The sequence below is a fragment of the Pleurodeles waltl genome, chromosome 10 (genome assembly GCF_031143425.1).
Source record: "Pleurodeles waltl isolate 20211129_DDA chromosome 10, aPleWal1.hap1.20221129, whole genome shotgun sequence".
NCBI classification, from domain to species: domain Eukaryota; kingdom Metazoa; phylum Chordata; class Amphibia; order Caudata; family Salamandridae; genus Pleurodeles; species Pleurodeles waltl.
The window spans coordinates 769,520,872-769,546,216 of NC_090449.1; the positions used below are offsets into that span (position 1 = coordinate 769,520,872).

General features: G+C 43.1%; 1 protein-coding gene across 2 annotated transcripts in view; it reads left to right on the forward strand.

Annotated features, from left to right (window-relative positions):
* Nucleotides 1–23,892, forward strand: part of ENKUR (enkurin, TRPC channel interacting protein) — a 73,994-nt gene extending 50,102 nt beyond the window's left edge. For both annotated transcript variants that reach the window (XM_069211365.1, XM_069211364.1), the window contains exon 5: nt 23,285–23,892. In XM_069211365.1, coding sequence (XP_069067466.1) covers nt 23,285–23,455 — 171 coding nt within the window. In that variant the 3' untranslated portion in view covers nt 23,456–23,892. The remainder of the gene's footprint in view (nt 1–23,284) is intronic.
* The last annotated feature ends 1,453 nt before the right edge of the window (nt 23,893–25,345 follow it).

Consider the following 25,345-nt stretch of genomic DNA (forward strand, 5'->3'; position numbering starts at 1 on the left):
CGGTGGGAGAGGGGGAAGACTCCAGCCAGCCAAGCCACTCACAGGGGTCCCGGGGGGAGTGAGGACTCAGCTGTGACTCCTCCCAAGGTGGGGAAGGGGCAGACGAAACCTGCAAAGTCTGGGAGGAGCAGCACGGCGGAGAAGACCGCCATCAGGAAGAGGCCACCGCCAGCCCCATCGTCACTGCCCAGGAAGAGGCCACCGCCAGCCCCATCGTCACTGCCCAGGAGGGCCCTGCAAGCCACAGCCCAGCTGACCCATGAAGGACCGCCAGCCACAGCCCAGTTGGGCAATGACGGACCGCCATGGCCAGCACCGCTGAACAGGGCAAGCACCGCTGAACAGGTCAGAAACTGCCAACTCAAGCACTGCTGAACAGGCCAAGGACCGCTGAACAGGGCAAAGACCGCCATGGCCAGCACCGCTGAACAGGTCAGAAACTGCCAACTCAAGCACCGCTGAACAAGCCAAGGACTGCTGAACAGGGCAAGCACCGCTGAACAGGGCAAAGACCGCCATGGAAAACACCGCTAGCCCATTTGCGGCAGGGGCAGTGACGCAACTGGGTCCGTCACGGGGTGAGTGCTGCACTCTGGGCACCAGTCCCCCTCCAGAACCAGTGGAGACATGCATCGACTTGAGAGACTGTGGCTTTGCACTCCCCAGGATGGTACAGTGGGCAAACGAACCACTATAGAGACTTGAGAGACAGTGGCTTTGCACTCCCCAGGATGGTACAGTGGGCAAACCACCCACTGTAGAGACTTGAGAGACTGTGGCTTTGCACTCCCCAGGATGGTACAGTGGGCAAACCAACCACTGTAGAGACTTGAGAGACTGTGGCTTTGCACTCCCCAGGATGGTACAGTGGGCAACCCAACCACTGTAGAGACTTGAGAGACTGTGGCTTTGCACTCCCCAGGATGGTACAGTGGGCAACCCACCCACTGTAGAGACTTGAGAGACTGTGGCTTTGCACTCCCCAGTATGGTACAGTGGGCAAACCAACCACTGTAGAGACTTGAGAGACTGTGGCTTTGCACTCCCCAGGATACATCAATGGGCATGGAGCCCCCTCGTGGATCTGGCGTTGTGCACTCATCTGGCTGAGGTGCCCCCTTTCCCTTGCCCCTGAGGTGCCTGTTGTATTTCTAACTGATGCCCCAGCAGTGTTCTCTCCTTCATGTTCGGGTATCTTGTGTGGGCCTCGCCCATGCATTTTGGGCCCAGTGGTCCACGGACTATGAATGATGCAAAACCTGCACTAATAACCGTGGTGTATATTTTGTTTATAGTGTATATATATATATATATATATATATATAGATGTATATTTTTGCTTACTGATTTTTGATATATCACAATAGTTACACTAATTTCCTTTTGTCTTTGCATTCTTCCGGGGGGGGGGTTGGAGGGGGTTCCTGTAATGTATAGATAAGCATTGGTGTGTGTGTTGTAGTGGGTGAGGGTTGTGTGGGGGTTGGGGTGTTGAGTGTGTGTGTCCCTGTTTTTTGCCTCCCCTATGTCGTAGGTGCAGTACTCACCGTGGTCTTCGCCGCCGGCGTTGGTGATCCTCATAGAAGAGCAGGAAGACTAGCGCTGGAAGAATATGAAGTTCCGGCTCCATGCTGTCCTCCTTCCTCGTGGAGTGTGTAGAGGTGAGCGTTTTTCATTCGAAATGCCTGTTTCCGCCGTGTTTTTATCCGCGTTGTATCCGCCCCGGAAAAGGTGGCGGATTGACCTGTCATAATAGTGTGGCCGGTACATTGTCTCCCACCTGGCTGTTGGCAGTGACTGCCAAGCTGTTGGTCTGTACCGCCATGGCGGTCCGAGTGTTAAAGTGGCTATCTTTGTTGGCGGTTTCCGCCACGGTCGTAATTGCAAACTTTTTACTGCCGGCCTGTTGGCGGTCTTACCGTCCGCCAGGGTTGTAATGACCCCCTCCGTCTTTTGCGAGGCTTCTGATCGCAAAGGAGCCGGCAAGCATCTCTAAACAATTGATATGCAACTTGGACTCCTCTAGTGACCATGTACCCCCAGTCAAAATTGGGCCACACTGGGCACCCCAACCCGAAAGACTTGCGTCCGATTCCAAGACAAGATCTGGGGCTGATGCAAAAATTGTTCTTCCGTTCCAAGCGTCTAAATGGTCTAGCCATCACTGTAACTCTATTTGAGATTCTTGATCTAGGGAAATGACATCTGAATAAGCAAGGCCTTTCTCAAGATGTTGAATCTTGAGTCTTTTAAGAGCTTGATAATGAAGGGGCCCCAGAAAAATAGCCTGAATGGAAGAGGAGAGGAGGCCTACCATTCTTGCTAATATTCTGAGAGAAATTTGGGCTGATCGTAAAATCTAGAGAATTTCTGATTTGATGGATTTTACCTTTGCAAAAGGTAAGTGAAGGGTTGTGGAGACGGAGTCTAAGAGGAAGCCTAAGAATTCTATTTGTTGTTGAGGGATTAAAGCAGACTTTTCTGGGTTGATGACGAACCCGAGATCTGAGAGAAGAGAACAAGTTAAATGGATTTGAAGTTGAAGGGAGGAAAGACTTTGATTCATGATGAGAATGTCATATAAGTAAATAATCAGTCTGACGCCTTGAGCTCCGAGATATGCTACAACTGGTTTCATGAGTTTGGTAAAACACCATGGAGCGGAAGAAAAACCGAAAGGAAGAGAGGAAAACTGAAAAATCTGATCCAGCCATTGGAATTGTAAGAATTTTCTGGATTGGGGGTGAATTGAAACAGTAAGATACACATCCTGAAGATCTAGGCGAACCACCCAATCTCATTGTAAGAGAGAGTCTCGGAGATGCAAAATAGTCTGCATCTTGAAGTGCCTGTAGACGACAAAGTGATTGAATTGTTTTAAGTTGATGACTGGCCGCATCTTTTTGTTTTTCTTCTGAACAAGGAAAACAGAGCTGATAAACCCAGATGGGTCCAGAGAATAAGGGACGATGGCTTGTTTTTGAAGAGCCTGAACCTCCAATGAGATCAAGTTTGTCATTTCTGTAGAAAAAGATGGGGGATGAGGGAGCACCGCTTGAAAGGGCTCTGAATAAAGTTCTATGACGTAACCCCGAACAGTGTTCAAAACCCATGGATCCGAAGTGATAACCTGCCACTTTGGAAGAAAATACTTTAGACGACCTTCTTTAAATAGAAAGGCCAGAAGGGAGACTTACCTGCTTGAGAGGTATATTTGGAACCTCTGTTGCCTTTGCCACGATATCCACGGCTTCTCTGTGGGTAGAATTGTGGACGATATTCCTGGAACGAGGCTTGGTAGGTGGCTCGGGAACCTTGGGTGTGATATGAATGGCTGGCAAAGCGGTTCCTACCTCTGCTGGCCCTGGCAAAAACCCGTCCAGAAAGCCTTTTTCTCAAGGACTGTTGAGCTTTGTCGAGAGATGCAAAGGTGGCCACGTACTTACTAAGTTCCTTAGTAGAGGAATCCCCAAAGAGCATGCCTTCTGCCTTGATACCTGGGTCAGAAACTGCTAAATTAACCAACCTGGGATCAAACTTTAGAAGGAGGCCCTTCCTACGCTTGTGCGTTATGGCAGCATTAGCGTTGCCTAAGAGGCAGACAGCACGTTGGACCCATAGAGGTAGTTTGTTTGGATTCACGGCGGCATGTTCTAATCTAGCTGATTCTGCTAAGTCAAAAATACGTGTCAAGAGGCCCACCACATCCAAATGTTTGTCTTGACAAGTGGACAAGGCCTTGTCCACTCCCTTACGTGGGTCTTTGCCAAATTTAGTGAAAAAAGTGAGCAAAGAAGGGTCAATGGATGGGTTAGAAGACATTTTAGAGTGAAGAGATGGGCGAGGGCATTCAAAGCGTAACTTTGCTCTAGTTTGTTTGTCCAGCGGAGTACGCAAACGTGAGGCAACGTACTCTCCAACATGTTCAGCTAGGAACCATTTGGTTGATTGAGGGTGATGTATCTCACTAGGATCAAACAAAGGGACTCCTTGAGATCCAGAAATTGCGGCAGGATTGGAGGAGGAGAGTTTGGACTTTTCTGGAGGAGGAGCATTGAAAGGATCATCATTGTCCATATCAGATTTGTCAGCCTCCGAGGCTGCATCACCCAACTCATCGTCTATGTCCAGAATTTTAGATATAACTATAGGGGAAGAAATATGTTTTGTTTTCATGGAACATTTAGAAGACGATTTAGTATTAGGAATCCCCTCCCTTAAGAGAGGCCTGTGAGGAGCCACGTCCTCCGCCTCGTGTGAGGAAGACTCACCAATCAACAGCGCCATTTTTAAAGAATTTTTGGGGAGAGGGCGCTTTCTGCTATCCCCCGCAGATTAGTGCCAAAATCGTCTTGGACACGGGGTTTAAAACAGATTTTTCGAGATTTTTTGACAATTTATTCATAGAGGCAGAAACTGCCTGTTCCACAGAGACTTGAATAAAGTAATTCAAAGTATCATTAATAAGTTCTTCCTCCTCATTTTGGTTAATAGCTATGGGAGAGCTATCAATTTCCATTGTAAAAAAGCTTGACAGAGGGAAGAGGTAGAAAAACAGCAAGGAAAGGGTTAATCAGTCTCTTGCAGAAATGGAGAAACTCCACTATGGGCGGGGAAGAAAGGGGAGTGGCGGTGATCGGTTGAAGGGAAAACCTTTTATAATGAGGAAAAACGAGCCTCGTGAGAACGGAGAGCAAATGCAGCTGACGGGGAGCCAGCCGCTCCAGAGGAGGTAAGGAGAAATGCAGCATTCACCTCAACTGTCGCCGTTCTAATATGGTAACGCGAGGTGAGGGGAACGCTGAGAAACAGTTAGGAAACGCCCGAGCCGAGCGCGAAGGTGAAAACCTGGGTGTGCGGCTACAAGCCGTCTGAAGGGAGCGCACAAGGGAAACAGCGCGTTATATCAACAAACATGAGAACATACATTATAAGCAGAGCACTAAAACAATGAAAACTTATTCTGAAGAGTACTTATCTTGACCGCGAGCAGCAAGAAAAGAGGGCTGTTTGCGTGCAAGATAACTACTTCAAGGGTGCTTTGATCATTGATTGGTGCATTATTGTAGTCTTTGTTTTGTTTCCCATTGGCTATTGTTCCTGGCCTCTTGGGATTTGTAGTTTTGACCGCACTGCTATTTTAAAAATAAATGAAAAGAGAAGCATAATATGAGCCTCTGTTCTTGCCACAAAATTGTAATTTAGGAGTAACCAAATATCCTGGGACCGATTTAGCAAGAAGTTTTCCAGAATTAAGACAGCCTTAAGACTTTCCTAAACCAGCAGAGTGGGCTCGAGTTCGATGCCTGCTATGTCAAGAAGAAGCCACTGTAGCGATTTGCACAAACCTCTGATTCCATGTTTTAGGTCGAGGACAGCAGCGTGCACCCACCGCACGCCCATCGCTATCACTCTTTCATTGGCTTGCCTTTCAAAAATGCTGTTTTAGTTGGTAAATGCTTTATGTTTGTCTCTCCTTGGGATGGTTTAGTTACCGCCTTGGACATTGCCCATTACAAGGCTAATTGCACTTTTGCGACACGTTTGACTTCGAGCAAACTTCTTTTTCCTTTTGTGTGCTGCTTCACGCTGATGCTGTGGTGCTTTGAATCGACTTGCATATGTGAAACTGTATTCCTGTTCATTTTCAATGTATGTGGCAAGAAAAGTTCGGTTACGAGTTTACAACGCTAATAGCTCTAACTCGAGCAAATACGAGACCCATTGCATTGCAAAAGCTTGTTCCAATATGTCCCCAGCTATGTTACGTTTTCCAAAAATAAAAAATCTTTAGGTCTTGATAATGTTCCTAATTGTATTATGTTATTGAAAACTATGTTCAACGTCCATCGCGTGACATTAAATGCCGGTGGCTGTTGACCTCGATAGATAAAAGTGTATCTGAGGCAGAAAAACATTTCTTTTGAACTCTGCTCGCTAGATGGCGCTGCGTCGCACTTTTAAAAAGAACTTTGTAAACCGCGAAGATTATTATTAGCACTGAAGGACTTCAAAAAGCGGAAGTTATTCCCTCCTATTATGTAAATAGTAGTATGCGGGGTTTCTATAACCTTGCACGTTCGTGTTGCTGGTTAGCTTGTCCCTGCATAGCCCCGTAGCGTAGAGAACAGTATTTATTTAGGAAAAAGGCAAAGAAATCGAAAACATTTTTCGAATCGACTTCATGTTTGCAGTGCTGCCATGTTATCCTCTTCTAGCGACGCCTTCTCGTTTTCTTTACACAGACTTTCAATTGTTCACCTTTCATTGCCATGACAATATGGTTTCGAAATCTTGCAAAACGAAATCAGGGATTTGAGACGTACTCTGAGCAAAATAAATGTTAGTGCCAGCATATGTTTTTACAGCGAATGAGTTGTAGAAACAGTTGTAGAGACGCGTTTTACATCTTTTAAGTGCTATTATTACAGACCTTCCTGTAGTTCGTAGTGAGGGCAAGTGCCCCATTTTATAAGACAAGTACATCATAAAGATGAAACTTTGACCACGTAGAACTTAATGGAACCTTATAACAATTCATGTTCCTGTTTGTAATTGTATTTAAGTAGCGCCTACTACCTCACCTGAAGAGGTGCTAAAGCCTTTTCGACAAGTAGCACGCTACTGTGGAACCCACAAAGGATTAGTGGTGGATTGTTTAAGGGAAATATGAGTTAATTTGAGCTGTGTAACCTACTCCAGAACTCAAGATTAGAGGTTAATGATTAGTAGATTAGTATTTGTTTTCCTTGTGCATCAGTTGTGCTAATTTGCGCTCTTGATTTCATTGTGTGTTTAGTTTAGTTTAGAGTAGGGACAGAGTGGTACGAATAGATTTGAAAGGGGAAGTAGTAAGTTGTTTTTGTAAGTAGTGGTCCAGTGTGCCTGTTAGTTGAGTGACATGGCTTAAAAAAGAAAGGTAAGTATGAGAATCATATCTGGGGGATCATACTCATAAAAGTTTGGTATGAGTCAGAGGGATGGGATAAAGGTTGAAAGGAAGATTTTTTTATAACAAAAAACTGAAATTAACTTATTCATAAATATGTACACGACACTTGGTAAGGATTTATTGGCTGGACAAAACCTCTCTTATAAATCTTCATATGTGACTAGAAGCAGCAATATTTACCTGGTCTGATGTGCACATTTATCTTTTAGTCAAGTATGCACAATTTGTCAAGCCATGTCTTAAAATTTCAGTTGCAGGCATAAACTCTTTATGTCTTTATGTACATAGAAGCTGCGATTATGACATTTTTCCCTTATATACATTTATTTGCTTATAACAGGAAAACATTCAATCTATGATGACACATTTATAAGGATAATTTCATTTCTATACCATGAGAATTACAGTTTGTCTTGGTAGAGTATACTGTTACGGTAGACTGTAGTATTGTTAGTATAGTTGTCATATGAAGAAGGGCCAACTCTTGAGTAATATTCTGAAGCAAAGATGGTTGTAGTGAATCTAAAGTCTGTGGGTAGTGCATTCTGTATTTTGGTTGCATGAATAGAGGAAGATGTTCAACCCAATGTTGAGGCAGGAAGCTATTCTTGAGCGTCTGCCCCTTTGTGGTGGTCATCCAAGATAAGACAGGTGTAGAGAGGGTCATAGGTTTCCCTGTCACCGCAGGTGAGCATTTCAGTTTTGGAGGAATTGAATTTTAGGTGGCTTCTTGTCATCCATTGGTCAATGGCCTGGAGCAACTGAAGACTTTTGATGTTCCAATTTTCTGTGGGTTTTTCCATTTCAGAGTTGTCTGCATGTCATCTGCATAGTTATAGCAGGTGAAGTGAAAACCATTGATGAGATCCCGTAATGCTTTCATATAGTTGTTGAAAAGCATGGGTGAGATGATTGAGCCTTGAGAGACTTCTGCTTTAATGCTGTATGGTTTAGAAGCAAATGGAGGAGTATGTATAATATTTGTTCTCTTGTATCAGTCAGTACAACGTGATCCAAGTGAGAGCTGTGCCCTCTATTCTGGCTTCTTCAAGTCTTTGGTTTAGTGTGTCATGATCCACTGTGTCAAGAATAATGAGATCAGAAGCAAAACTATATTCCTCAGTCTCAAGTATCTCATACTGAACCTATCCCAGAAATGTTGATGCCACACACTACACCTTGGTCTCTCATTCATATCCTATCTGTAATATAATATGAATGCTGCAAGAGACATAATTAAGTCACATCTAGATGAAACAACACTTAATTGGGAATAACATGCAGCAAAGGCAAGCCCATCTGTGCCTGTCCACACCTGGACCGTTCCCAGTGCCTGGACCCTGGCTCTCCCACTACTCAAAGATACACCACCATCGAGCTCTGAGCCCTGGACCCTATACTCTGCAAAAACAATTCTTGATGCACTTCTCCACGATCAAGGGTAAGACCTTTCATCTGTTTGCACTGTCTCTTCTCTTGCAACACCGGAGCACCTGCATGCACAACGACCTCCGACCACGGCAACCATGACTGCTTCGGAATGACTCCACTGCCTCCTGCTCAATGCACAATCACTCTGCAAGCACTCCACTGAGATCTGGGACACCATCACCTCCCACTCCCCCAACGTCGTCTTCCTCACCTGGCTCAACCCAGCAGCCACTCCCAAGAGTGCCTCAGCAACACCTGACAACTGCAAGATAGCTCACCAGGACCGCAACAACAAACACGGAGGAGGTGAAATCGCCATCATCCTCCAAGAAACCATCCACTGCACCACTACATCAGACAACACCACCCCTACCATGGAACACCTCAATTTCCAACTCCAAATTGACTGCAAAACCATCATCAGAGGCACTCTCACCTACAGAGCTCCAGGACTATGCCCCAGCTTCTGCAATGCCGTCCTCAAATTCATTGCCTCACTCGCTGTCTGCTCCAAACACTACATCTTCCTCAGAGAAATACATTTTCACCTTGATGCCCTTAACAACACCAACACTGCCAAACTCCTCAAAAGCATTAACATCAGCCTCACCCAGCTAGTCACCGACCCCACACACTACGCAGGACACACACTCGACCCCATCTTCATGGCCAGCGACAGTCAAGTACACTATGTAACCAAGCTCACCTGGACAGACCACGCCATCATCCACTTCAGCATCTCAGGATCCCTTGGCACCGCCACCAAGCTGCCCAGCACTTCACACCGCAGATGGAACAAAGTATCCGAGAGTCAGTGGACCAACACCCTCAACACCTCCCACCCTGGCACTGCAACCAACTTAGAAAAGGCCTGTCAAAAACTTCTCCACCTATATCACCGATTATGCCGACAGAGTTGCCCCCGTCAAGCCCACCAAACTCAAGAGACCCACCAAACAGGCTAGCTGGTACACTACAGAACTGAGAACCATGAAACACAACTGCAAGTTATTAGAAAGTAGATGGTGCACAAGCAACAAGTTCAGAGCCACATTCAAGTCTGTTCCTCAAACAATACCACCAACTACTGAAAGAGATGAAAAGAAGCGCCCTAGCAGACTGCATAGAAGCTAGCTCTAAACACAGCAAAGAACTCTTCAGCATCATCAGAGAGTTTGCCAACCCCTCAGCCACTGAAAATATCATCACCCCGTCTCAGAAACTCTGCAAAACCCTGGTGGACTTCTTCCATGACAAGATTTACACCATATACAATATTTCAAACCCCACTGCCGCCGACACCCTCAGCCTTCTCGCTCCCACGGATGGAAACCCCAGTGTGATCTCAGACCACCTGCTCACCACCTGGGTCCAGCTTACCACACAAAACACCACAGCCACCATGAACTCTGTCCACTCAGGAGCATCTATGGATCCCTGTCCCCACCAAATTTCAACCTCAGAAGCAAGATGATGAGCAGCAAGCACACCACCTTTTTCAACTCATCCATAACCATGGCCACCTGCCCAAATTCTGAGAAAACACAGAAGTCAAATCCATTCTCAAGAACCCCTCCACCGACCCCAGCGAGTTCAAGAACTACCATCCCATCTCGCTCCTCCCCCTTCCTGCCAATGTCTTTGAAAAGGCCATGAACTGCCAACTCACAGAACCACCTGGAGATTAACAATCTTCTGGACCCCGCCCAGTCCAGATCTTGTACCAACCACAGCACCAAAACCACCCTACTCGCTGCCACTGACATTAGAACCCTCCTCGACTGAGGAGAAATGGCAGCCCTGATCCTCTTCAACCTCTCAGCAGCATTCAACACTGTATCCCACCACGCCATTATCAAGAGGCTTCCTCACATCGGAATCCAAAAAGAAGCCGTCAAATGGATCACCTCCTTCCTCAGTGAAAGAACCCAACGAATCCGCCTACCACCTTTCACCTCAGACCCAAGAATATAATCTGCAGCGTCCCACAAGGCTCGCCCCTCAGCCCTACACTGTTCAATATCTACATGACCCCCTTGGCCATCATTGTCAGAACCCATGGAATGAACATAATTTCCTAAGCAGACTTTACCCAGCTCATCCTCTCATTATCAGAAGAGCCCTCCATCACAAGGTCCAACTTCTACAGGTGCATGACAGGCATCGCCGACTGGATGAAAAACAACTGCATAAAACTCAACACAGACAAAACTGAAGTGCTGATCTTTGGGAATAACACCTCCCTATGGAACAACTCCTGGTGACCTCAACTAGAACCAGCACCAATTCTGACAGACCACACATGCAAAATTAGCATTATCCTGGACAGCAAGCTCACCATGAAAAACCCGATCAATGCAGTCTCTTCTGCCTGCTTCCTCACTCTCTGCATGCTCCTTAAGATCTTCAAATGGCTCCCTATCACCACAGACAAACCGTCACTCAAGCCTTAGTCACCAGCAGGCTGGACTACGGAAACCCACTCTACATAGGAATCACCAGGCACCCCCTGGAGGGACTACAAACATTACACATTACAAAATTCAATGGTCAGACTCATCTTTGACCTCCCCAAATGGGCCCACCCCACCCCTTTCTCAAGAAGCTCAACTGGCTTCATATTCAGAAGAGATGTCAATTCAAGATGCTGATCTACACCTACAAGGGCCTTCACAATCAAGGACCAGCATACATCAGCCACCACCTGAACTTCCACCAACCCTCCAGACACCTGCTCTCTGCTTCCCTCTCCTTCGCACACACCCCCTGAATCCGCCGAAGCAACAGTGGAGGATGCTTCTTCTTCTACCTAATGGTGAAATCCTGGAACAACCTCACTCTCGACCCACAGACCTCATCCTCTCTTCTGGAATTCAGGAAAGGACTCAAGACTTGGCTGAACCCGTTAGCAGCTATGTTCTCAGCACCTGGATACCATTGCGAGTGAGTAGCCTCGCTCTACAGGGAGTGCAGAATTATTAGGCAAATGAGTATTTTGACCACATCATCCTCTTTATGCATGTTGTCTTACTCCAAGCTGTATAGGCTCGAAAGCCTACTACCAATTAAGCATATTAGGTGATGTGCATCTCTGTAATGAGAAGGGGTGTGGTCTAATGACATCAACACCCTATATCAGGTGTGCATAATTATTAGGCAACTTCCTTTCCTTTGGCAAAATGGGTCAAAAGAAGGACTTGACAGGCTCAGAAAAGTCAAAAATAGTGAGATATCTTGCAGAGGGATGCAGCACTCTTAAAATTGCAAAGCTTCTGAAGCGTGATCATCGAACAATCAAGCATTTCATTCAAAATAGTCAACAGGGTCGCAAGAAGCGTGTGGAAAAACCAAGGCGCAAATTAACTGCCCATGAACTGAGAAAAGTCAAGCGTGCAGCTGCCACGATGCCACTTGCCACCAGTTTGGCCATATTTCAGAGCTGCAACATCACTGGAGTGCCCAAAAGCACAAGGTGTGCAATACTCAGAGACATGGCCAAGGTAAGAAAGGCTGAAACAAGACACTGAACAAGACACACAAGCTGAAACGTCAAGACTGGGCCAAGAAATATCTCAAGACTGATTTTCCTAAGGTTTTATGGACTGATGAAATGAGAGTGAGTCTTGATGGGCCAGATGGATGGGCCCGTGGCTGGATTGGTAAAGGGCAGAGAGCTCCAGTCCGACTCAGACGCCAGCAAGGTGGAGGTAGAGTACTGGTTTGGGCTGGTATCATCAAAGATGAGCTTGTGGGGCCTTTTCGGGTTGAGGATGGAGTCAAGCTCAACTCCCAGTCCTACTGCCAGTTCCTGGAAGACACCTTCTTCAAGCAGTGGTACAGGAAGAAGTCTGCATCCTTCAAGAAAAACATGATTTTCATGCAGGACAATGCTCCATCACACGCGTCCAAGTACTCCACAGCGTGGCTGGCAAGAAAGGGTATAAAAGAAGGAAATCTAATGACATGGCCTCCTTGTTCACCTGATCTGAACCCCATTGAGAACCTGTGGTCCATCATCAAATGTGAGATTTACAAGGAGGGAAAACAGTACACCTCTCTGAACAGTGTCTGGGAGGCTGTGGTTGCTGCTGCACGCAATGTTGATGGTGAACAGATCAAAACACTGACAGAATCCATGGATGGCAGGCTTTTGAGTGTCCTTGCAAAGAAAGGTCGCTATATTGGTCACTGATTTGTTTTTGTTTTGTTTTTGAATGTCAGAAATGTATATTTGTGAATGTTGAGATGTTATATTGGTTTCACTGGTAATAATAAATATTTGAAATGGGTATATATTTTTTTTTGTTAAGTTGCCTAATAATTATGCACAGTAATAGTCACCTGCACACACAGATATCCCCCTAACATAGCTAAAGCTAAAAACAAACTAAAAACTACTTCCAAAAATTTCAGCTTTGATATTAATGAGTTTTTTGGGTTCATTGAGAACATGGTTGTTGTTCAATAATAAAATTAATCCTCAAAAATACAACTTGCCTAATAATTCTGCACTCCCTGTATAAATCCTGATTGATTGATTAATAAATGGACGCAACAAGGAGGTTTCCTAGCGTTGTGATCAACACCTTTCCTGTCTATGGGTCTCATGGAGCACACATTTTTATTCTCGGCTGCCACTGTCTCCTATCTCTGTGCCAGCCATCTTGCTTTCTGTGGAATCTTCCAAGGTGCTTGGGAATTGGGTACGACTGGCATGCTGCTGGAATTTCTATCCAGTATTTCCCACTGCATTTCTGGCCCATTTCTGAGTTTTCAGTATGTGTACCTTGCTCTCCTCCTATTTTTGGTTTTGATATTCCCAGTCAAAAAGAATAATCTTCTTGGAGTCATTCTGAAGTCATCCCATAACTCCATGAGGTTCTACTTCAGTAATGATCTGGTGAAGTCACCCGAAACCAACCAGAATTATATGTATAGGACGAAATATTTAAACAAAATCACTCCACAGTCATCACAAAGGCTACTCTAAGATGGTTTTCTGTTCTGATCTGTTCTGCTCTGTTTGTGTGAAAAAGTACTCTAACACAGTTTCAAACACAGTCGCTATAAGGTCAAAACTGGGAAAGAGTGTGTAGGGAACTAGGAACAGACCTAACACATATTATGCATGAGGAGAGATTCACCTAACCCGTCAGATCTTGTTAGGTTAATAAGAGCCCCCTAAATAGGTTCCCTCTTAGCAGGAATTCAGGATCCCTGGTGGCTCTACCTGGCCTTGGGATTCCCCCACAACCTCCCTAGTCTCCCTTGTGATGCTCCAACTGTAGCCACAGCCATAGCCTCATTGGTGATGGGGGAAACTTCTCACCTTTGACCTTTGAACTGTAACTTTCCTTGGTCCGACCTGGCCATGCACCTGTGTACCAGTCAGGGTGGTGCAAACAGGTGACACCATGGTACTACCATAGCTAATTAACGAAAGCACCCTCTCTAACTTAAAGAAAAATTACCCAATACAGGGTAATCTATAGATATATATGCTGTTCCACATCTGGCAAAATTCACCCACTCCTACACCTTTGCCTCTCCCTTTACAGTCATTAACTGGGCTCAACTACAATTTAGGGAGGCACGTCTTGTTTGTTGCACAACTAGCTAAAAATCTCATCTCTTCAGATGGTTGGGGAAAAACCAGTGTCTTCTTGTATCTTATGGTTCCCCTATGGCCCCCATTAACGCCTGCTAATACTGGCTTTTGAAGCTCTCTCAGTGAGCATGTCTAGGTGAAAAGCCCACGTGGCCAAAAAACACCTTGGGTGAAAATTGCGGGTGAAGCAATTCTCCTGGAACAGTCTTATGTCAACAGTCTTGGCCCATACTCGGTCCTATTATGTGCCTTTATCAATGATGGGCAGGCTATTTAGCAGTGCTGAACCTTCTGGACCACCCTTTCAACTTCCATGCCTTTACTTTTCCCTGCCAGCTGCCTCACTCAAATTGCTCCATAATAGAACATCATGAAAGTACCTCTGAATGAGAGAGCTTCAATTAGATCTCTGCATGCTCTTCCTAGGCTTACTACTATTTGAACCACCTTTTCCATTGTGATGCCTTTCCTCTTGTTGCCTAGTGTTCCTGCTGACCTGCTTCATTCTGTTAATATCTTCATCATAAAACCAGTCAGCAACTCACTTTTCCTTCATCTTCGCTGCAAATAAATACATCCTTAATTCCACCCAAGAGCTCAACTTTTCATTCTCCCATTGTCACCATACAAATTGCAAAGTTGGGTTGCTAGGCAGCCAATGTGATATCCTTTTATAGACCGTTCTGTACAACCTTGTGGCGATCTTCGTGCCCACCTAATAGTTAAGAGTCCCTTGTGATAATGACCTCAACACTAGCATATTGATCCAAGTATCCAACTCTCTAAGCACCCTACTGAAAAGGTATAAACTCGTTCTGTTCCTTAGAATCCAATCTTATGAAAATGTTTCATTTAACGTGAGAAAGAGAAACAGATGTGAAAGCCTTACATTTAAAGCGAGAAAGAGAATCAGCTATGTTAGGTTTGTTCCCACGTATGGGCTTTGCCATGAACATAATATTCAAAACCCTGAGCAACCTCAGGATGTGTGAGCTTATTACTAAAAGCTTGTTTAGCACTTGCACTATTGATCAACTGTCAAATCAAAACACAATGCTTTTGATGACCAAAACCTTGCTCCAAATAACAACTGCCACTGTCATGAGGAAAAGCTCTAGGAAGTTGATGTTCTTCTCAATGTCTTAGTCTTTTCATTCCACTGCCCATCTCATCACACACCACTTGCTGTACAATAAAGCTCCAAAGCTAAAAATGGCAGGTGAATTTGAGCAAATCTCCAAGGTATCACTAGACAGACATTGTCTGACTTCTCCAGATCAAACCCCCCATTGAATTTCTCCACAAATTCCTCCCACTCCTCCAGCTTATCCTTTACATATTTCCTAAGTTTTGTGAGATACTGTTTTATATGTCATAACCCACTTTAGGTCTCACCAACCACCTAGTAATTAAGGCCCAGAGGTACAATGGAATCACCCACATTCAAGGTTCAGTTATCCAAGTTGGCACTGCAGCTGTTGCAGCATGTCCTCGGGCAGCAAACAACACCTCACCACCTCTTTAAATGTTTCCACTTTCTCCATAGTTAACCAGGATTTCTGTCTCACCATGTCCTATTCAGTTCCCCAGACTGAAAGGGAGGTAACCGGGTCATTGCTCTTCTCTGTTCTCTATTGCTACTGGTACTCCTAGTGGCATTATCAACTCTTCAAAAGACCTCATGAGCATGCTGTATTAGTCTTCTGCAGGCCCTCCCACAAATAAGGCGATCAGTGGTGTAACCTACGCACCCACAGCCCCTGAGATGCATGGGGGGCCCTGGCTCTGGGATCAACCTACAGCAAAAGGGGTAGGTGATAGGCCAGGGAGGGGGGCCCCCTCCATGTGCTTTGCGGGGGGCCTTACGTTTTGTTATGCCACAGAAGGCCAGGAGACCGCACACCTAATCTAAAAGCATTTAGCAAAGAAGGCTTACCCTTCCACTGCAAACCCCAATAGTGGGTAACTTTCAAGATTAACAAGCAGCAATTTAAAGGCCACTTTATCGCTGGCTTTCCCCTGCAAGGCCCTCTTGCCAGTCTCTCGCAAGAGGCCTTCAGCACTGGCAAACAATCATATGACAACACCAAACAAGCTTTCCTGTCCAAATAGTGGTTCATGAGTTTGTATCTTGGTGCATCATACTGAATTCACTGCTCTTTGGCACCAGACCCAAATGTGAGACTCTAAAACCCCAGTATGGAAAAACAGAAAAAACGCCCCCTGCCTTCCCCAAGTCACACTCCTTATGTACCTTCTCCATCAACATCTCTGCCACATGCCAAATTGATTTCATATTAGCCCAGACTGATTATTTGGGCCTACTGTATGACAAAACTTTCATTGAAACATTCAAATAGAAATCATACTTCCTCATGCTCTGGAAAATCCTCCAAGTGCCCTACCAAACTCCTGGACAACCACTCAGTGTGAAACCCCAATCTTACTTCCTACATGCCTTTTGCCCAGCTTCACCTCTTGAGAGGCGTCTGATTCCTTCTTAGTTCCCCCGTGGCAGCAGTCTCCTTCCCTCCATGTTTCCTGTGTCCATTGTACTTATCCCCTGGTAAGCTTCTGTGCAAGTCTCTGACTTCATGACCCTTGACACTCAGGGTAGCAACTACAGTGTAAGGAATACTAATTAGCAAGCCGTGGTTCGTAGCTTCTACAACTGGCTATCCATAATGGAAGTTCCAGGCTCGAGACAGAAGTAATTGAAGTAGAGTTCAATAGCTGGATAATTCCAAAATGTAAAAGAAAAATGGTATAAGTTAAAGGAAGAGTACGATCCTGTGGTTAAATAATTTAGTATGTGACCTATATCCAGGAAAATATTTCATGTTAACTTCAATCTGTCATTTCGATTTATTCAAGACTAACATATTTAGAATCGCTTTCATCTAAAGAGCATGGGTCCGGCCAATGTGGTAAGCTTAGTTCTGCCTTAGTGACCCCAGGTCTACAATAGTGTTACCCAACCAGTGTATTTTACAGCCCCTTTGTAGGGATCCTTGATACTCTTTATTTCAGAGGAACACTACGTGTAACTCTAAAAAAAAAACTCTGAATTCACAAAGTCCAACAATACACACCCCAGATATTCTCCTTTTGCTAGCTCATGAAAAATGTCCTAAACCACCACTTATAATACTAATGACATAATTGAGGCAATGATGCAGTCATTAATTGACTTATTCTCTTGGATTACAGCCTCATGTTGTTGGAGTGCTCATTATTGTCTAAACCTTGTGTCTCCTTTTCAGCGTTTTCTACTATGGAGTTCATCTGGGCTAATACCTACTTGACTGCTGAAACTTTCTCTGAAATGTGATGTGTGTTTCAAACATGACCAAGTAAAGTACTTTCAAGTAGGGCTGATCTCTTTAATTAAGGTTGCAAAGTGCTGTTCAGTAGGCTTTTTTTTATAAGTCTCCAGAGGGGGAGAGGGTCTAGGAGTAACAAATTATTTTTTGTTTCTGAGGTTTTCACTTTACATTCCTTATGAGGCATTGGCAGCACCTGAATGAATGTAAGGAGGAAAAAGATCGATTGAGGGAAAGACGGTCTCACATCCAGTAGAAATTTAGCAATGTCTGTAGAGCAGATGACCAAGGAGGGTGAGGTACCACTATATCACATGTATGTATAGCACAACAAAAACATCAACACTCTTACCACTACATTTCAAAGTAAGTCTAGGAAAGTGAATGTGTATTTAATAATATGATATATATATATATATTTGGCAATGTACTTGTTGTAGGTCGATAAATTCCATTACAATTTTCATATAGATCTTAATTCAAAAACACAGGTCCATATCTTTCAAAATTTCATGCAAAGCAGCAAGACACCTTGCTGCATTGAATGAAAGGGAGGGGGCAGGAATGCGCCATACTTATCAACATATGGTGCATTTCTGCTCTCTGCCTGCGCTGGTGCACAAACTGCTGCTTAGCACCACCACAACCACCCTTGCACCACGGTCCATAGGTGCCTGCATCCAAGCAGGATTGTTTTTGTGCAGGAAGGCATACCTTCCTGCACAAAACAATTCTCTGAGGTTTTTCCACTTTCTATGTCTGCTGCGTTATGCAGCAGACGTAGAAAGAGGGAAAAACAAAGAGAAATAAAGATATAGCTCCTCGTTACGCCTCCCCTGGGGATGTATCACATTCTGACGCATTCTCAGGTTTACCAGTAATGGTAAATCTGGGAATGCTTCACAATCCATGGGTGGATGCATGGGGAACACCCACGGCCCATCCATAGAATGCCTTCCTGCGGCAGAGTAATCACTGCCTTCTGTTGGTCCAGGGTTACCAAGCCACGCAGGGCCAAGCAAGGTGGCCTTGCGTGGCTTGGTAAATCTCTTCTAGGTTTTTTGTCACCCTTGCGTTACTTGCATCGCACAATGGCGACACAAAACATTGATAACATTGCCCCACAGTGTAAAATAATGTAAATCTTTATAAAAAGTAAAAGTTCCCATCAGTTCTAAATTTTAAAGTCGATTGTGCACTGAGCAACTTGTTAATCTGGTATTGTGGTGATGCATGTAGGCCATGCATACACAATATAAAACATCTTAGTCAAGCATTTATACATCCTGATTTAAAGCATGCTAATAGCTAAGTGTTTAGAAATATTCAGGTTCAGCCGTAAGATAAACAGGCTATATACCAGCAACATTTCAGTGGAGCACACATCTTCTTAGCATATTAATAGTTTATAGTTTCTGGCAGCACTGTGGAAACAAATGTAAGAACATACATAAGATGGACATGCATGCATATTGATTCTGGGACAGACAAAAACTTACAATACACTAATGATTAACTCCTTTCACGAATTTTACCAAACCACTAGCTAATCGTATATTCTCACTATTAGCGACTACATTTTCTAATTCACAGGTGAATACATGACGATTTAAAACTTAACAGCCAGATATACAAAGGGTTGTAGCATTCACAAACCCTCTGAATTGGTAAATCAGAAGATATGCACATGCTAAAACCCTTTTTCCTATGTATTAAAGGCATTTAGTGATTCTGAAAAGTGTTTTGGAATCACTAAGGGCCTGATTACGACCTTGGCGGATGGGATACTTCATCACAAACATGACAGATATCATGCCTGCCGTTTTACAAGTTCCATAGGATATGATGGAACTTGTAAACGGCGGACTGGATATCCGTCACATATGTGGCAGAGTATCCCATTCACCAAGGTTGTAATCAGGCCCTAAATATATTTAGAAATGGATACCAACTCAGTATTTGGGAGGGGCGTGTTATAGGCATGGCTGCAAAACATTGATTATTTTTTTTACCGACACCTCAAACAAGGTTGTAATCCGTTTGCCAAAGAGACAGTGTCCCCTTGGTCTTAGACAAACAAAAAAAGAAAAAAGGGGTTGCAAAAAGCAATCACAGAAATGGTGGTCTCTCGTACCCCAGCCTGCCACAAACCCGTTGATGTCAGTGAATCATAGTGGGTAGCAATTTGTGACTTACTTCATTATTATTTATGAGGTAGGTCGAATTGTGACCCACTATGACTTGTGTTTTTTTTGGTGGGGAGAGCCAACCTACTGATACAGAGGTTGCTTTGCAAGATACCACACTGGTCGCAAAAGTACTGGTTGCAAATTTAGACTGATGTTTTCCGACCAGCGTTTAGTGCATCTGCTCTTTAGTCTGTTCCACAGTGACACTTATGCAGCAGTATATTCTGCATTGGACTTTCAGGCCTGTACCCACAGAACATGCAGCCATTATTGGCCCAATCACAACTCCATTATTGTTCAGTTTCGCCAATCTTGAGTAAACAAAAGCACAAATTATTATATTCTACTTAAATTTTATGGGCATTTGCTCAAGATATGGGTGGAGTATATAATCTTGTAAGACTTTAAAACTAATCCAGCAGGGCTCAGTGTTAAACAAGTTTTTAAGTCAGATTCAAACGTTTTACAACGTAATTGATTTTTAAAAATAATTTTAAATTGGTTTAGGGATTACTATTTTTCCGAGGATTCATTTATCTCTAATGAATCTAGTGCACTTGAAAAATAAGTATTATGCATGCATTTCGTTCTGTTACTCAATTTCTTTAGCTCTAGCCATATCGTGGATTTTAATGCTGCTCACTCTGCATTTTCACATTGATACCAAAAGCATATTTTCTGTATGGCCTGCACTAAGGTTTGCTTAAATAAGAAAAAAATCCAAATGATTCTGAGCCTACAGACTAATAAGGAAAGAGTAAAAACCTTGTAAATAGATTACATTGTGCTCACTCTATTTTATGACTTTAGCATTAAAGCCTACTCATCCATACATTAAAAATAGCATTCATTTTCTATAATAACATCTAAAAAGGATTTTACAGAAGGCCCCATTAGTTTTTTTGCAAGATGTATCAATGCACCCAGCTCTAGTTTTCAGCAAAGTTAGTTGTAATATGCAGCTAGCTCTGTACAGAAATCACATAGCAATGCAAACTCTTCACCATTCGTTTTCCCTTCTTCATTAACTCTCTACTAAATACACATTTGACTTGGCATTGTTTACAATGAGGAGATTATTGTTGCAGAATTACTCTAAGGCCATTACCACATGTTGCAGCCATATACTGGTTCAATGTTGTAGCCCTATGTGCTAACTGGCTTTTGTTGCAGAACCCAAAAAGCTGAACTATGTAGCACCTATGCTACAGTATCACCAGGTCCCACTCAGGCACCACTCATGAATGGCGGCACCATCCTAGAAGATGCGAAAACCGCGTTCAAGAGGGCTGTCCACTACTTGGTGTTCTCCTGTGTCAGAACAACAAGGAAACAATTCAAGAGTAGATATAGTGGTGAAGGGATGTTTTGAGGATCCTCTATACAAATGTGTATCCTACAATACTAAGGTAGGCTGCCAAATATGATTCAGAGAATTGAGTAATGTTGGAGGTCTGTAGTCGAGCTTCCATCCAGGAGCTCTGTGAGCTTCAGCGTAAAAAATAATCATTTTTTAGTTGCATTTTAATTTTAATAATTTGTTGAAAACAACACAACTGTAAAATGTATTCTTTCTACAAACCAACAGTATTTTACAGTCAAAAACTGCATTTTAAAGCACATATTGACATTTCTTTGCAGGGGCGGCCAGTAATTTTAGGAGGAAGGGGGCGGGCGGGACACACAGGCATACATGCACACTCACATTCATTCATTCACACACATCTATTCACAACAATCATTATCAGATATTCAAACATACGCTCACACACCAAACATTCATTATAAAAAAAAACACACACACACTTACCTTCAGCTCTGCCTGGGAGATCTTAGGAAGGTTGGGACTGCTGCATTCTCTCACTGGCTAAACCAGTGAGGAAAGACAGCAGTCCCAGCTCGTCACAGAGTGGGATGGGGTCAGTGAGACAGCAATCCGTGATGTTCCCCCTCGTCATGAGGGGGGAGGGCCTTAAGGCACCTTTGCTATGCTGAAGAGGTCACGCCCACAGGGCTGTGACTTCTTCAGCCCAGCAAAGTTCAGCTCAGGCAGCTGGGAGTCTGCACAAATAGCGCATGTCTAGCTCCTGGCTGCCTGACATGAAAATGAAGAGTGTCTGTCAGGCTGACCTTTGCTCAGCCCGACAGACACTCTTCTTAAGGGGCAAAAGGTGGGGGGCGTGGCACCTCAGCCCCAAAGGACGGTCCACTGCTGTATTTTAGAGGGAAGGGATTTTTAAGAATTCTCACTATGTTTGATACATTCAATATATTAATTGAATACATTTCAGAGGAAACAAGATAATCTATCTAAAAGAACACATATGTTAATATCAAAATTACTGGTTGTCCAGAACAAAGCCTAGATGCTTAGGAGATACATGTGTCTATCACAGCAGAAATACTTTGCATCAGAAACTCTGACACAACAAAAACAACTGGAGCTGGTCTTTTTTCCGTTCTTCAGCAGGCAGTTGAAGGGGACCCGTTTGCAGAAAGATGGCTGCCTGGGACTGTAAGTTCTAGGGAGACTGTTGTAACCCAGTGGTATCCTAATAGTCACGAAGCAGGTGCATGTACGCCACTTTAGTATTCATTGACTCCCAACAGCCACGTCACCACTTTAATATTAATTGACTCCAAACAGCCACGTTGGCAGAGGGAAAGAGAGCTGCTCCCATCCACATAAAGCAATCAAAGTAAATGAGGGAGATATAAACAGGTTTGGGTGGAATGTTTAATTCTGCTGGCTGAAGAGGAGGAATTTACTAATTATAAATTTAAAAATCACTGCAGTGCATACTCCTTGGTTCCCTTACCTTAGTAGTTACTGCAGGGTGTGTATGGATGCTAAGGGGTATGCACTGCAGTGCATACCCTTCAGTGACACCTGCAGTGATTACTGCAGAGTATGGGCGCCAAGGAATATGACCTCAAACCCATGGATGAGGTCTCCCTCCTTTTGAATGAGTCCCACATGACATTTTGTTTAGATTTATATGGACTCTTATCAGTGGCTTCGCCTTCTGAATTCACTTCATCCCAGGCATATCAGGAGCTGAAGAGGTTACACCCCTCAGGTTGTGAGACACATTCTGTGTAGTGGAGACTTATTTTGCCTCAACAGTTACTTTTAAGTTCTATTTTTTCATAACACTGTGAAGTTTATTCAATCCATAATCTTCCATCTCATCTCTGCTTCATGCGCTATATATTTAAAATATTTTAATTTATAAATACAGCATGGTGATTATTTTCTGGGTTTCCCTTTTGTATTATATCAATATGCAGATTTCTTGTAATCAATAGTTTTTTTCTAAAATATCAACACCATGAGCGATTTGTTTGTTGCCTATCTTCTGTGGTGAGTTTGTTACAGTTGTTAGATACGTAACACCTCTAAAATAGGTGTTACAAATGACAGGACATACTAGTTTGTCGAAAATACAACTTGCTGACATTTGTAATTTGGATATTAAAGCGTTCCACTGTGGATATTTGTCTCTGTAGCAGCATTCACAACATTGTTTATGCTCTTACTATTTCAATTGGTTCACTCAAAAATAACCATCCTTTTTTATGTTCATTTTGTGAACAAGTATATTTTCATGAAACAAAATTATCAGTTCGTATATACAATTATGGAGAAAATGCAAGGAATTCTATTTAGAGATGAACCTTCTTAAAATTATGTTATATTGTGTTCAAATTAATTCAAACGAATGTGGGGTTAAATGTCAAATTTTCTGATCCATTTCCTTTTCTGATTTTCAAATCCAAGGGCCTGAAAAAGAACTGGGATGAACTGCATCATGAATACCAAGGCCTGTCTGTGGTGATTGACACCCCACCTAAGAAGATCCACAAAGAAAGACTGGAAGCTCAGATGAGACAACTGGAGCGTGATATTGAACTGATTGAGAGGCACAGAATCATCTATATTGCAAACTGACGCCTGTCCTGCACACATATATTTTCTTCTGTGATTGTAATATAGGAGAGAGGCAGGAGGACATGCCAATTTAATAAAAAGCAATACTATATTTATACTTCTTAAAAAGAAAGATTTTCTCAGTAACAGTGGCAGACATAAACTGTTGAAGCTGTCCTGGACACTTACTTCTGTGTATGCCTTAGAATGAAGGAAACACCTGTCCTATACTACTAAATTACATTCTTACTTTTCCATTTACAGAAAAGTTGGGGTAGCTAGGATGAGTGAATAAAGGCAGCGTTTTTCATAGTTGAGGATTAACATGGTAAAGCAGCATGTATTCATATGGTACCTTTCCATAATATAGTCTGTGTCTGATCCTTATGAGGAACATTAATTGTATTAACATCATGTAACAGTGAATGATTCTAATAAATGTATTATAAATAAAAGGAGTGTTAGGTGGCGACTCTAATAATGCTAACTTGTTTTGCATAACTCTTCATACGGGTTCTAAGCACTGTAAATAACAAGTGATACTGCTAACCGAATTTTATGGTACTCATTTTAGTGACTTTGGAAGGCCAGGAAGCCGAGTCGGCCTTGCTGATTTTGGAACATGTGACGTATGATTCACAGCATATCTCAGCAGCAAGTGTTTAACTTAGCAAGCCAGTCTTCCCGTAAAGTAGTCTTAATGATCATTGTCACAGACCACTTTCATCGGGCTGAGTTAGAGTCACTGAAAAGCTTGGCCTTTATCTCTTTAAGTGAAATCCGGGTGCTACTGGCGCACAAGATCTGCAATGATTTGAGATTGAGGGGTTCAAAGATTTAGGACTTCATTGAGAGTTTGGAGGGCACTGAAAATCCCGTTTTCCATTGAAATGATCACAAAAGTTGCAGAAATATACAATTTTACTGATAAAACTATATTGCATATAAATGACAATGTGTGGAAATCAGGTCTCAGTGAATATTTGTGCATCACCAAGTAAAGTGTCTTGATTTATTTTGATCCTACTAAAATCTTAGTTTCCATTACTTTAAAATTATAAAAATGTGCTTCATTTTTGCTCCCCTAACTGCTGAACGTGTACAGTTCATTTACAGGTATTTTCATTTTGTGGTGTTTTACAAAAAATACATCCTAAAGCCTTTCCTTTCACAATCCCTCCAACTTTACTTTCTCTGACTGAAAAGTGAGAAGTTTTTAAACACCAATCTCTGTGTTAAAAAACAAGCAGCAATTTGTCAGAAGACATTTAACCTCTGTCTTTGAAGTGGAGCAACTGTGACAAGATAAATACAGAATTTAAAGTCAGCATTATTTATTACTTGGAGTTTCATGATCACAGAGCAGTACATTATTATTCCTACAGTGGAGCATATTCAGTCTGCTGATTCCACTCTGCATTATACGTTTTCTACAGAAATTAAAGGCTATTCAGTTCCCTCCAAATTCTACGAGTCCTTAGTATTTCACAAATGGTATGGTGGCTTCAACCTAGAATAGTGCTAATAATATTCAGACCGCCAGTACAAATAACAGAGAACCAGTTAAGCAAGTTCACAAGTAAACATGTTTTGCACCTAATGCTTTTGTTGTCCTCAAGCCAGCCTGCCAAAGATGCCTGAATGGAAATTCATTAAAATTATAAGGCTGAAATTGTGAATATTTTTTCACAAAAAAGACTGAGTTTAGCTTTTGGTGCTGGCACACTACAATCTAGTATTGGCTTACAGTGGCTTCTTAAATTCAGCTCTCCAAACACAATTTTGAGTGAATAATATAACAAGGTTTCTTTCATAGCATGAGTCTTTTGATAGCAGCTTGATGGTTAGTTTCCATGGAGAACTAGTTATGTGGTGACCAATGGTTATGGTGGAAGTTTAAACTAGGGTTAG